At 50.8% G+C, this 13,373-nt stretch overlaps 1 protein-coding gene across 1 annotated transcript in view; it reads right to left on the bottom strand.

The window, feature by feature from the left end:
- The window catches only part of LOC144601678 (uncharacterized), a 31,280-nt gene that overhangs the window by 17,010 nt on the left and 897 nt on the right, over nt 1–13,373 (bottom strand). Inside the window, exons 2-5 of the mRNA XM_078413917.1 lie at nt 12,341–12,647; nt 7,522–7,836; nt 6,491–6,784; nt 4,380–4,412 (exon numbers count right to left, since the gene is read on the bottom strand). Of these exons, the coding sequence (XP_078270043.1) occupies nt 4,380–4,412; nt 6,491–6,784; nt 7,522–7,836; nt 12,341–12,422 (724 nt within the window). The 5' untranslated portion in view covers nt 12,423–12,647. The remainder of the gene's footprint in view (nt 1–4,379; nt 4,413–6,490; nt 6,785–7,521; nt 7,837–12,340; nt 12,648–13,373) is intronic.

Here is a 13,373-nt window from a genome sequence, read left to right as displayed (position 1 = left end):
TTTAAACTAAATAGGGGGGGAGGTGGGTGTCAAATGGGATAGTCAAGGATGGAGTTAAAGGGAAAGAGAGTAAAGGGATAGTTAATGACCCCAGAATTAACGGGAAAGAAAACTCACAAAGGGATAGGAGAGTGTGGCCAAGTGTAATAGGGATCGATGTGAAGGGTGAGACGGGTAAGGAATTAAACGTATTGTATATGAATGCGCGAAGTTTAAGAAGTAAAGTAGATGAGCTTGAGGCTCAGTTAGAGATTGGTAGATATGACATTGTGGGGATTACAGAGACGTGGCTGCAGGAGGATTGCACCGGGGAACTTAATATTCAGGATTATACATCCTATAGAAAGGACAGGCAGGTGGGCAGAGGAGGTGGGGTAGCTCTGTTGGTGAGGGATGGAATGTAGTCCCTTCCAAGGTGTGACATAGGGACTGACGAGGTAGAGTCAATGTGGAGTGAGTTGAGCAATTATAGAGGTAAGAAGACATTAATGGGAGTTATCTACAGACCCCCAAATAGTAGCTCAGATGTAGGGTGTAAGTTGCAGCAGGAGTTAACATTGGCATGTAACAAAGGTAATACCACTATAGTTATGGAGGATTTCAACATGCAGGTAGATTGGGAAAATCATGTTGGTTCTGGACCCCAAGAAAGAGAGTTTGTAGAGTGCCTCCGAGATGGATTCTTAGAGCAGCTTGCACTAGAGCCTACCAGAGAGAAGGCAATTCTGGATTTAATGTTGTTCAATGAACCAGATTTAATAAAAGAACTCGAGGTAAAGGAACCGCTTGAAGGTAGTGACCATAATATGATTCCTTTCAATCTGCAATTTGAGAGGGAGAAGGTTAAACCAGAAATGTCAGTGTTGCAGTTGAACAAAGGGGACTATGAAGGCATGAGAGAGGAACTGGCCAAGGTCAAATGGAAAAGGACCCTAGCAGGAATGACGGTGGAACAGCAATGGCAGGAATTTCTGGGCATAATCCAGAAGATGCAGGATCATTTCATTCCAAAGAGGAAGAAAGATTCTAAGGGGAGTAAGAGGCAACCGTGGCTGACAAAGGAAGTTAGAAATGGAATAAAACTAAAAGAAAAGATGTATAACACAGCAGAGAGTAGCGGGAAGCCAGAGGAGTGGGCAACTTTCAAATGACAACAGAAGGTAGTAAAAAGGGCAATACGGGCTGAAAAGATGAGGTACGAGGGGAAGCTGACCATGAATATAAAGAAGGATAGTAAATGCTTCTTTAGGTATGTTAAGAGAAAAAGATTAGCAAAGTCAAATGTGGGTCCCTTGAAGGCAGACACGGGTGAAATTATTATGGGTAACAAGGAAATGGCGGAAGAGTTGAACAGGTACTTTGGATCTGTCTTCACTAAGGAAGACACAAACAATCTCCCAGATGTACTGGAGGACAGAGGATCTGGGGGGATAGAGGATATGAAATAAATTTGCATTAGGCAATAAATAGTATTGGGTAGACTGATGGGACTGAAGGTTGATAAATCCCCAGGGCCTGATGGTCTGCATCCCAGGGAACTCAGAGACGTGGCTCTAGAAATAGTGGACGCATTAGTGATCATTTTCCAATGTTCAATAGATTCAGGATCAGTTCCTGTGGATTGGAGGGTAGCTAATGTTATCCCACTTTTCAAGAAAGGAGCGAGAGAGAAAACGGGGAATTACAGACCAGTTAGCCTGACTTCGGTGGTGGGGAAGATGCTGGAGTCAATTATTAAAGAGGTAATAACGGTGCATTTGGATAGCAGTAAAAGGATAAATTCAAGTCAGCGTGGATTTATGAAAGGGAAATCATGCTTGACTAATCTTCTGTAATTTTTTGAGGATGTGACAAGTAAAATGGATGAAGGGGAGCCAGTGGATGTAGTGTATCTAGACTTTCAGAAAGCCTTTGATAAGGTCCCACACGGGAGATTGGTGAGCAAAATTAGAGCACATGGTATTGGGGGTAGAGTGTTGACGTGGATAGAGAATTGGTTGGCAGACAGGAAGCAAAGAGTAGGAGTAAACGGGTCCTTTTCAGAATGGCAGGCAGTGGCGAGTGGAATGCCGCAAGGCTCGGTGTTGGGGCCACAACTGTTTACCATATATATTAATGATTTGGATGAAGGAATTAGAAGTAACACGAGCGAGTTTGCGGATGACACAAAGCTGGGAGGCAGTGTGAACTGTGAAGAGGATGTTAGGAGGTTGCAGGGTGACCTGGACAGGTTGAGTGTGTGGGCAGATGCATGGCAGATGCAATATAATACAGATAAATGTGAGGTTATCCACTTTGGCGGCAAAAACAAGGAGGCGGATTATTATCTCAATGGTGTCAGGTTAGGTAAGGGGGAGGTGTAGCGAGACCTGGGTGTCCTTGTACACCAGTCACTGAAAGTTGGCGTGCAGGTACAGCAGGCAGTGAAGAATGCTGGCCGCCATAACAAGAGGATTTCAGTATAGGAGTAAAGAGGTTCTTCTGGTAAGACCACATCTGGAGTATTGTGTTCAGTTTTGGTCTCCTAATTTGCGGAAGGACAAGCTAGATGCAGGAAAAATGTTCCCAATGTTGGGCGAGTCCTGAAACAGGGGCCACGGTCTTAGAATAAAGGGGAGGCCATTTAATACTGAGGTGAGAAGGAACTTTGCCACCCAGAGAGTTGTGAATTTGTGGAATTCTCTGCCACAGAGGGCAGTGGAGGCCAAATCACTGGATGAATTGAAGAGAGAGTTAGATAGAGCTCTGGGGGCTAGTGGAATCAAGGGATATGGGGAGAAGGCAGGCACGGGTTACTAATTGTGGATGATCAGCCATGATCACAATGAATGGCGGTGCTGGCTTGAAGGGCCGAATGGCCTCCTCCTGCACCTATTTTCTTTGGTTCTATGTTTCGATGAGGGGATCTTATAGAAACATATAAAATTATAAATGTTCTGGACAAGCTAGATGCAGGCAAAATGATCCCAATGTTGGGGGAGTCCAGAACCAGGGGACACAGTCCAAGAATAAAGGGGAGGCCATTTAAAACTGAGGTGAGAAGGAACTTTTTCACCCAGAGTTGTGAATTTGTGGAATTCACTGCCACAGAAGGCAGTGGAGGCCAATTCACTGGATGAATTTAAAAAGAGTTCGGTAGAGCTCTTGATCAGCCATGATCACAATGAATGGCGGTGCTGGTTCGAAGGGCCAAATTGCCTCCTCCTGCACCTATTTTCTATGTTTCTAATGATCCCATCAAATATGAAAATAAAAATTGAGATAGTGTATGTTTCAAGAGTCAAAATTCAAGAGTGTTTTACAGTCAATTGTTCCCAGATGGAACAACAAAATCATGACTTTGTACCATCACTACCAAATATGTGAATAAACTGGAATATTGTATTCAGGATGCCTACCTTCACAAACGCACATGGTGCAGGAAAGAAGTGCAGACACTGGTTCCAATGGGAGGTAGATACAAAATGCTGGAGTACATTGATACATAGACAATCGGTGCAGGAGGAGGCCATTTGGCCCTTTGAGCCAGCACCACCATTCAATGTGATCATGGCTGATCATCCACAATCAGTACCCCGTTCCTGCTTTCTCCCCATATCCCTTGATTCCGTTAGCCCAAAGAGCTAAATCTGACTCTCTCGAAAACATCCAGTGAATTGACCTCCACTGCCTTATGTGGAAGAGAATTCCACAGATTCACAACTCTCTGGGTGAAAAAGTTCTTCCTCATCTCAGTCATAAATGGCTGACCCCTTATTATTGAACTGCGTGTGGTCCCTGGTTCTGGATTCCCCCAATATGGGGAACATGTTTCCTCCATCTACTCTATCCAATCCCTTGACAATTGTATATGCTTCTATAAGATCCCCTCTCATCCTTCTAAATCCCAGTGAATGCAAGCCCAGTCGACCCATTCTTTCATCACGTGACAGTCCCTTGAATTAACCTAGTGAACCTACGCTGCACTGCCTCAATAGCAAGAATATCCTTCCTCAAATTAAGAGACCAAAACTGCACACAGTACTCCAGGTGTGGTCCCACTGGGGCCCTGTACAACTGCAGAAGGACATCTTTGCTCCTATACTCAAATCCTCTCGTTATGAAGGTCAAAATGCCATGAGCTTTCTTCATCTAACTCAACGGGCCAGGCAGCATCTCTAGAGAGAAGGAATTGGTGACGTTTCGGATCAAGACCCTTCTTCAGTCTGAATCGCTGGTCGGCGCGGACTCGATGGGTGGAAGGGCCTGTTTCCATGCCGTATCTCCAAAGTAAACAAGTGTGTGCGGGCGATCGCTGGTCGGCACGGACTCGGTGGGCTGAAGGGCCTGTTTTCGCACTGTATCTCTAAACTAAACATTTCAAGATTTGGAAATAGTACCTGCAGAATTCCTTTTTCGAGTTACAGGTGAATCTGTTGGGGGGGAAAAGAGAGAGAAACAGTGAGAGAGAAGGCTGTGATCATGATAGGACTACAAACGGACACCAAACTGTTCCATCCGAGACCGCAAGAAATGGCAGAGTTGTAGCCGCAGCACAGACCATCACGCACACACACCAACCTCCACTGGAGTGTAGAAGGATGAGGACGGATCTGGGAGTAACGCATACAATTATAAAAGCAAGCTGGATGCAGGAAAAATGTTCGCAATGTTGGGGGAGTCCAGAACCAGGTGCCACAGTCTGAGAATAAAGGGAGGCCATTTAAAACTGAGGTGAGAAAAAACTTTTTCACCCAGAGAGTTGTGAATTTGTGGAATTCTCTGCCACAGAGGGCAGTGGAAGCCAAATCATTGGATGAATTTAAAAAAGAGTTAGATAGGGGCTAGTGGAATCAAGGGATATGGGGAAAAGTTGGGCACAGGTTACTGATTGCGGACGATCAGCCATGATCTCAATGAATGGCGGTGCTGGCTCAAAGGGCCAAATGGCCACCTCCTGCACCTATTTTCTAGGTTTCTATGTTTCTATACCTCCCTTCCTTCAGCTCCATCCACACCTCACATACTCGGTTGTCCTTCCCTCTCCCATCGGGCAAGAGGTACAGAAGTGTGAAAACCTTCAGATTCAAGGACAGTTTCTTCCTGGCTGCTATCTGACAACTGAACAGTCGTCTCACCAACTAGAGAGCGGTCCTGGCCTCCCATCTACCTCATTGGAGGCCTTTGGACTATCTTGAATTGGACTTTGCAGGCCCAGTGCCATGAAACGCTCATCCTACGTTGACCCACTCATTCCTGGGATGGTTCTTGTAAACCTCCTCTGGACCCTCTCCACAGCCTGCACATCCTTCCTCAGGTACGGGGCCCAGAATTGCTGACAACATTCCAAATGTAGCCTGACCAGCATCTTGATGAAAGCATGGGTCGACTGGTCTTGTATTCACTGGAATTGAGAAGGATGAGAGGGGATCTTGAAGAAATATATAACATTATTAAGGGATTAAACAGGCTAGATGCAGGACAAATGTTCCCCATGTTGGGGGAGTCCAGAACCAGGAGCACACACAGTTTTACAATAAGTAGTTGGCCATTTAGGACTGAGATGAGGAGAAACTTTTCGACCCAGAGAGTTGTGAATCTGTGGAATTCTCTGCCACAGAAGGCAGTGGAGGCCGATTCACTGGATGTTTTCAAGGGAGAGTTAGATTTAGCACTTAGGGTTAACGGAATCAAGGGATATGGGGATAAAGCAGGAACGGGGTACTGATTGTGGATGATCAGCCGTGATCATATTGGGTGGAGATGCTGGCTAGAAGGGCAGAATGGCCTATTCCCACACCTATTTTCTATGTTTCAATGTTTCTATGAGAGCCCATGGTATTAAAGAGAAGGTATTAGCATGGCCCACCAAGTCCAGTGATCCCCGCACTATAACACTATCCTACATACACTAGGAACAATTTATAAATACACCAAACCAATTAACCTACAAACCTGCAGGGCTTTGGAGTGTGGGAGGAAACCGAAGATCTCGGAAAAAATCCACATGGATCACGGGGAGAACGTGCAAACACCGTATAGACAGAACCTGTAGTCGGGACGGAACCCGGGTCTCTGGCGCTGTAACGCTGCAACTCTACCGCTGCGCCACCGTGCTGCCTCCTCGCCCTCTCAAAATAAATGTTACCAGCAGTGTATAAAATCATGAGAGGAATAGGTCGGGTAGACGCACAGAGTCTCTTGCCCAGAGTAGGGGAATCCAGGACCACAGGACATCGGTTTAAGGTGAGAGAAGGGGGGAAAGATTTAATAGGAATCTGAGGGGCAACTTTTCCATACAGAGGGTGGTGGGTGCATGGAAGGAGCTGCTGGAGGAGGTAGTTGAGGCAGAGACTATCCCAACACTTGGACAGGTACATGGACAGGACAGGTTTGGAGGGATATGGGCCAAACACGGGCAGGTGGGACTAGTGTAGCTGGGGCGTTGTTTGCCAGTGTGGGCGTTGGGCTGAAGGGCCTGTTTCCACGCTGTATCACTCTCTGATCTTACCTGATAATATCAATGGTACTGGGTCACTGGCAGTGGACTTTATCCATTGGACACCCATCACATAGGAATATCTGCATGTGTAATACCCCTGGTCATTTTCTCCGATATCCTCAATATTGAACGTTGCTGAGATATCTTCTGGGTTGAGGTCCACGTGTGAGATGTCAACGCCATTTCGCAAGAACTCCAGACGTTTACTGCCGTTGTGTCTCTGAATTGAACATTTAAAAGTGACAGAGTCTCCTTTGGCAAAGACGTCATAATCTGGGGTCAACGACAATCTTGCTTTTGGACCTGGATAAGACAATCAGGAAAAGTCAGAGTTGGGGAGTCATCCAGTCTGGAAACAGGCCCTTCGGCCCAACGTGCCCACGCCGGCCAACATGCCCCATCTACACTAGTCACACCCACCCACGCCGGCCAACATGCCCCATCTACACTAGTCACACCCGCCCACGCCGGCCAACATGTCCCATCTACACTAGTCTCTTCTGCCCGCATTTGGCCCATATCCCTCCAAACCTGTCCTGTCCATGTACCTGTCCAAGTGTTGGGATAGTCCCTGCCTCAACTACCTCCTCCGGCAGCTCGTTCCGTACACCCACCACCCTCTGCGTGGAAAAGTTACCCCTCAGATTCCTATTAAATCTTTTCCCCTTCACCTTGAACCTATGTCCTCTGGTCCTCGATTCCCCTACTCTGGGCAAGAGACTGTGCATCTACCCGATCTATTCCTCTCATGATTTTGTACACCTCTATAAGATCCCCCTCATCCTCCTGCGCTCCAAGGAATAGAGACCCAGCCTACTCAACCTCTCCCTGTAGCTCACACCCTCTAGTCCTGGCAACATCCTCGTGAATCTTTTCTGAACCCTTTCAAGCTTGACAATATCTTTCCTATAAGATGGTGCCCAGAGCTGGCCATGATACTGTGAATATGGTCTCACCGAGGTGTGTGATTATTACAGTGACTGCTCCATGTTTGCCAACTCTCTGATATCATAGCTGCCGTCAGCGTCTTGGCCTCTTACCTGAGCAAATAACACCAGCATCTTCATTGTGGTTACAATTATGTTGCCCCCAATGGCGGGAGGAGCATTGCCAAATAAACAGCTCCGTTCCTTGGCAGTTCAGGTCATCCAGGATGATTGGACCGCTGCCCTGGCCAAAGTAGGCATGGGGGATAGCAGTAATGGCATAGCCACAGCCAAGCTCCCGGCAAACAATCTGGGCATCCTCGATCTGCCACTGGTCATCGCAAACGGTGCCCCACGTCTTGTTGCTCAGCACCTCCACCCTTCCCGAGCAATCGTGCGTGCCGTTCTTCAGTCGAATCTCCACACGCTCTGTGGAGGGGAAGAGGTGTGATGCTGGGGCTGTACAAGGCACTGGGCACAGGGGGGGGGGTGTGGGGCTGGGGCTGTACAAGGATCTGGTCACAGGGGTGTGTGTGTGGGGCTGGGGCTGGGGCTGGGGCTGTACAAGGCGCTGGTCACAGGGGGGGTGTGTGGGGCTGGGGCTGTACAAGGATCTGGTCACAGGGGGGTGTGTGGGGCTGGGGCTGGGGCTGTACAAGGATCTGGTCACAGGGGGGTGTGTGGGGCTGGGGCTGTACAAGGCGCTGGGCACAGGGGGGTGTGTGGGGCTGGGGCTGGGGCTGTACAAGGATCTGGTCCCCGGGGGATGTGTGGGGCTGGGGTTGTACAAGGCGCTGGGCACAGGGGGGTGTGTGGGGCTGGGGCTGTACAAGGCGCTGGGCACAGGGGGGTGTGTGGGGCTGGGGCTGTACAAGGCGCTGGTCACAGGGGTGTGTGTGGGGCTGGGACTGTACAAGGCGCTGGGCACAGGGGGGTGTGTGGGGCTGGGGCTGTACAAGGCGCTGGTCACAGGGGGGTGTGTGGGGCTGGGACTGTACAAGGCGCTGGGCACAGGGGGGTGTGTGGGGCTGGGGCTGTACAAGGCGCTGGTCACAGGGGTGTGTGGGGCTGGGGCTGTACAAGGATCTGGTCACAGGGGTGTGGGGCTGGGGCTGTACAAGGTGCTGGGCACAGGGGTGTGTGTGTGTGTGGGGCTGGGGCTGTACAAGGCGCTGGTCACAGGGGTGTGTGTGGGGCTGGGGCTGTATAAGGCGCTGGGCACAGGGGTGTGTGGGGCTGGGGCTGTACAAGGATCTGGTCACAGGGGCGGGGTGTAATACTGTACAAGGCGCTGGTCACAGGGGGGTGTGTGTGGGGCTGGGGCTGTACAAGGTGCTGGGCACAGGGGTGTGTGTGTGTGGGGCTGGGGCTGTACAAGGTGCTGGGCACAGGGGGGTGTGTGTGTGGGGCTGGGGCTGTACAAGGTGCTGGGCACAGGGGTGTGTGTGTGTGTGGGGCTGGGGCTGTACAAGGTGCTGGGCACAGGGGGGTGTGTGGGGCTGGGGCTGGGGCTGTACAAGGCACTGGGCACAGGGGGGTGTGTGTGTGTGGGGCTGGGGCTGTACAAGGCACTGGGCACAGGGGTGTGTGGGGCTGGGGCTGTACAAGGCACTGGGCACAGGGGGGTGTGGGGCTGGGGCTGTACAAGGCACTAGGCAGGCCATATTTGGAGTATTGTCAGCAGTTTTGGGTCCCGTATCTGAGGAAGGATGTGCTGGCTCTGGAGAGGGTCCAGAGGAGGTTTACAAGAACGATCCCAGGAATGAGTGGGTTAACGTACGATGAGCGTTTGTTGGCACTGGGCCTGTACTCACTGGAGTTTAGAAGAACGAAGCGGGGCCTCATTGAAACTTCACCGAACAGTGATAGTGAAAGGCCTGGATAGAGTGGATGTGGAGAGGATGTTTCCACTGGTGGAAGAGTCCAGGACCAGAGGGCACAGCCTCAGAATTAAAGGACGTTTAGGATGGAGATGAGCGGGAATATCTTGCGTGAATCGGAGAAATTCATTGCCACAGACAGCTGTGGAGGCCAAGTCAATGGATATTTTAAGGCAGAGATACATAGATTTTTGATTAGTACGGTTGTCAGGGGTTGTGGGGAGAAGGCAGGAGAATGGAAGGGAGTGATGGATCAGCCGTGATTGAATGGTGGAGTGGACTCGATGGGCTGAATGGCCTCATTCTGCTCCTATTACTTATGGCCTTATGAGCTTTTGTCTCTATGATTTGGGATGTCATGCTGCAGTTGTGCAAGACGTTGGTGAGGCCACAATTCGAGTATTGTGTTCAGTTCTGGGCACCGTGTTATAGGAAAGATGTCGTCAAGCTGGACAAAATTCAGAGAAGATTTATGAGGATGTTGCCAGGACTCGAGGGGCCTGAGCTACAGGGAGAGGTTGAGTAGGCTGGGTGTCCATTCATAGGAGCGCAGGAAGATGAGGGGAGATCTTATAGAGGTGTACAAGATCACGAGAGGAATAGATCGGGTAGAACGCACAGAGTCTCGTGCCCAGAGTAGGGGAATTGAGGATCAAAGGACATGGGTTCAAGGTGAAGGGGAAAAGATTTAATAGGAATCGAAGGGGTAACTTTTTCAGACAGAGAGTGGTGGTGTATGGAACGAACTGCCGGAGGAAGTGGTTGAGGCAGGGTCTATCCCAACACTTTGGACAGGTACATGGATAGGACAGGTTTGGAGGGTTTTTGGCCAAATACGGGCAGGGGGGACTAATGTAGATGGGGCATGTTGGCCGTGTGGGCAGGTGTGGATGGGCATGTTAGTCGGTGTGGGCGGGTGGGGCTATTGTAGATGGGGCATGTTGGGCGGTGTGGGTGGGTGGGGCTAGTGTAGATGGGGCATGTTGGCCGGTGTGGGTGGGTGGGGCTAGTGTAGATGGGGCATGTTGGTCGGTGTGGGTGGGTGGGGCTAGTGTAGATGGGGCATGTTGGCCGGTGTGGGTGGGTGGGACTAGTGTAGATGGGGCATGTTGGCCGGTGTGGGACTAGTGTAGATGGGACATGTTGGCCGGTGTGGGACTAGTGTAGATGGGGCATGTTGGCCGGTGTGGGACTAGTGTAGATGGGACATGTTGGCCGGTGTGGGACTAGTGTAGATGGGCATGTTGGCCGGTGTGGGCAGGTGGGACTAGTGTAGATGGGCATGTTGGCCGGTGTGGGCAGGTAGCACTAGTGTAGATGAGGCATGTTGGCCGGTGTGGGCAGGTAGCACTAGTGTAGATGGGACATGTTGGGCCGGTGTGGGGCAGGTGGGACTAGTGTAGATGGGACATGTTGGCCGGTGTGGGCAGGTGGGCTAGTGTAGATGGGCATGTTGGCCGGTGTGGGCAGGTGGGCTAGTGTAGATGGGGCATGTTGGCCGGTGTGGACTAGTGTAGATGGGGCATGTTGGCCGGTGTGGGCAGGTGGGACTAGTGTAGATGGGGCATGTTGGCCGGTGTGGGTGGTAGGGCTAGTGTAGATGGGGCATGTTGGCCGGTGTGGGCAGGTGGGGCTAGTGTAGATGGGACATGTTGGTCGGTGGTGGGGCAGGTAGGGCTAGTGTAGATGGGACATGTTGGCCGGTGTGGGTGGGTGGGACTAGTGTAGATGGGACATGTTGGCCGGTATGGGTGGGTGGGACTAGTGTAGATGGGACATGTTGGCCGGTGTGGTGTGGGTGGGCTAGTGTAGATGGGGCATGTTGGCCGGTGTGTGTGGGTGGGGCTAGTGTAGATGGGACATGTTGGCCGGTGTGGTGTGGGTGGGACTAGTGTAGATGGGGCATGTTGGCCGGTGTGGTGTGGGTGGGTGGGGCTAGTGTAGATGGGGCATGTTGGCCGGTGTGGGTGGGTGGGGCTAGTGTAGATGGGACATGTTGGCCGGTGTGGGTGGGTGGGACTAGTGTAGATGGGACATGTTGGCCGGTGTGGTGTGGTGGGTGGGGCTAGTGTAGATGGGGCATGTTGGCCGGTGTGGGTGGGTGGGGCTAGTGTAGATGGGACATGTTGGCCGGTGTGGTGTGGGTGGGTGGGGCTAGTGTAGATGGGGCATGTTGGCCGGTTGTGGGGCTAGTGTAGATGGGGCATTTTGGCCGGTGTGGGTGGGTGGGGCTAGTGTAGATGGGACATGTTGGCCGGTGTGGTGTGGGTGGGGCTAGTGTAGATGGGGCATGTTGGCCGGTGTGGGTGGGTGGGACTAGTGTAGATGGGACATGTTGGTCGGGTTGTGGGTGGGTGGGACTAGTGTAGATGGGGCATGTTGGCCGGTGTGGGCAGGTGGGACTAGTGTAGATGGGACATGTTGGCCGGTGTGGGTGGGTGGGGCTAGTGTAGATGGGGGCATGTTGGCTGGTGTGGTGTGGGTGGGGCTAGTGTAGATGGGACATGTTGGCCGGTGTGGTGGGTGGGGCTAGTGTAGATGGGACATGTTGGCCGGTGTGGGGCTAGTGTAGATGGGACATGTTGGCCGGTGTGGGGCTGGTGTAGATGGGGCATGTTGGCCGGTTGTGGTGTGGGTGGGCTAGTGTAGATGGGGCATGTTGGCCGGTGTGGGCAGGTGGGACTAGTGTAGATGGGGACATGTTGGCCGGTGTGGGTGGGTGGGGCTAGTGTAGATGGGGCATGTTGGCTGGTGTGGTGTGGGTGGGGCTAGTGTAGATGGGACATGTTGGCCGGTGTGGGGCTAGTGTAGATGGGGCATGTGGCCGGTGTGGGCAAGTTGTTTCCCAACGCTGTGATTCTAAGAAGGGACTCATCTACAGTTATGACCTTCAGGGTTGAATTTGGTGAATTGTGCAGAACTGCATCGTGGGATTTGGCCCTGCCATTGATAATCGTCACTGTGGCCAACAGTGACATTGGAGGTCAGGAAAGTCACACCTACATTGAGGTTTACTCTCTGACTATATGACTTTCAACCAAAGTTCTACCTACCAACAACTTCGATAGCTACGAAGTTACTCTTGCTGGAGTTGAATGTCTTTTTGACTAATCTCTGCTTCGTACGTGCATGCATAGCTCCCACTATCTGCCACAGTTATGTTGCTAATGCTGAATTCGGCGCCTTGCTTGGTCCATTGAGAGCTTGTCCAGGTTCTCCTGTGTCCTTCCCATCTTTAATTAGTTGGAAGGAGCGTGCATTGTAATATTCCGGGGCAATGCAAGTTATGCGGACACTTTTTCCCTGCACATACAGTTCCAAACATCGTGGTGAAAGTCAGCTTGGCACCTTCTGGTTGAGCTGAAAGGACAACAAACACACAAATAGAAGAAGGAAACATGGAAACAGAAAATAGGTGCAGAGGAGGCCATTCAGCCCTTCCAGCCAGCACCACCATTCATTGTGATCATGGCTGATCATCCACAATCTGTAACCTGTGCCTGCTTCTCCGCACATCCCTCGATCCCACTAGCCCCTAGAGCTCTAACTTTCTTTTAAATTCATCCAGTGATTTGGCCGTGATTCTCATCCAGTGATTCTCTGTGTCAGAGAATTCCACAAATTCACAACTCTGGGCGGAAAAAGTTTTTCCTCACCTCAGTTTTAAATGGCCTCCCCTTTATTCTAAGACTGTGTCCCCTGGTTCTGGACTCCCCAACATTGGGAACATTGTTCCTGTATCTAGCTTGTCCAGTCCTTTTATAATTTTATATGTTTCTATAAGATCCCCTCTCATCCTTCTAATTCCAGTGAATACAAGCCTAGTCTTTCCAATCTTTCCTCATATGACAGTCCCTCCATCCTGGGATTAACCTGGTGAACCTACGCTGCACTGCCTCAATAACAAGGATGTTCTTCCTCAAATTAGGAGACCAAAACTGCCCACAATAAAACAAAAACTGCACAGTAAAACAAAAACAACAAAAAATAGTCAAGGGTCTGGTGAGTGTTGTACAGTAGAGGGATCTAGGAGCGCAGGTGTACAGTTCCCTGGAAGTGGCGTCACAGGTAGACAGGGAGTGTTGT

This window comes from Rhinoraja longicauda, chromosome 17, assembly GCF_053455715.1.
Source record: "Rhinoraja longicauda isolate Sanriku21f chromosome 17, sRhiLon1.1, whole genome shotgun sequence".
NCBI lineage: Eukaryota > Metazoa > Chordata > Chondrichthyes > Rajiformes > Arhynchobatidae > Rhinoraja > Rhinoraja longicauda.
Note: the sequence above shows the minus strand (reverse complement) of the source record. Positions and strands in the feature narration are given on the sequence as shown.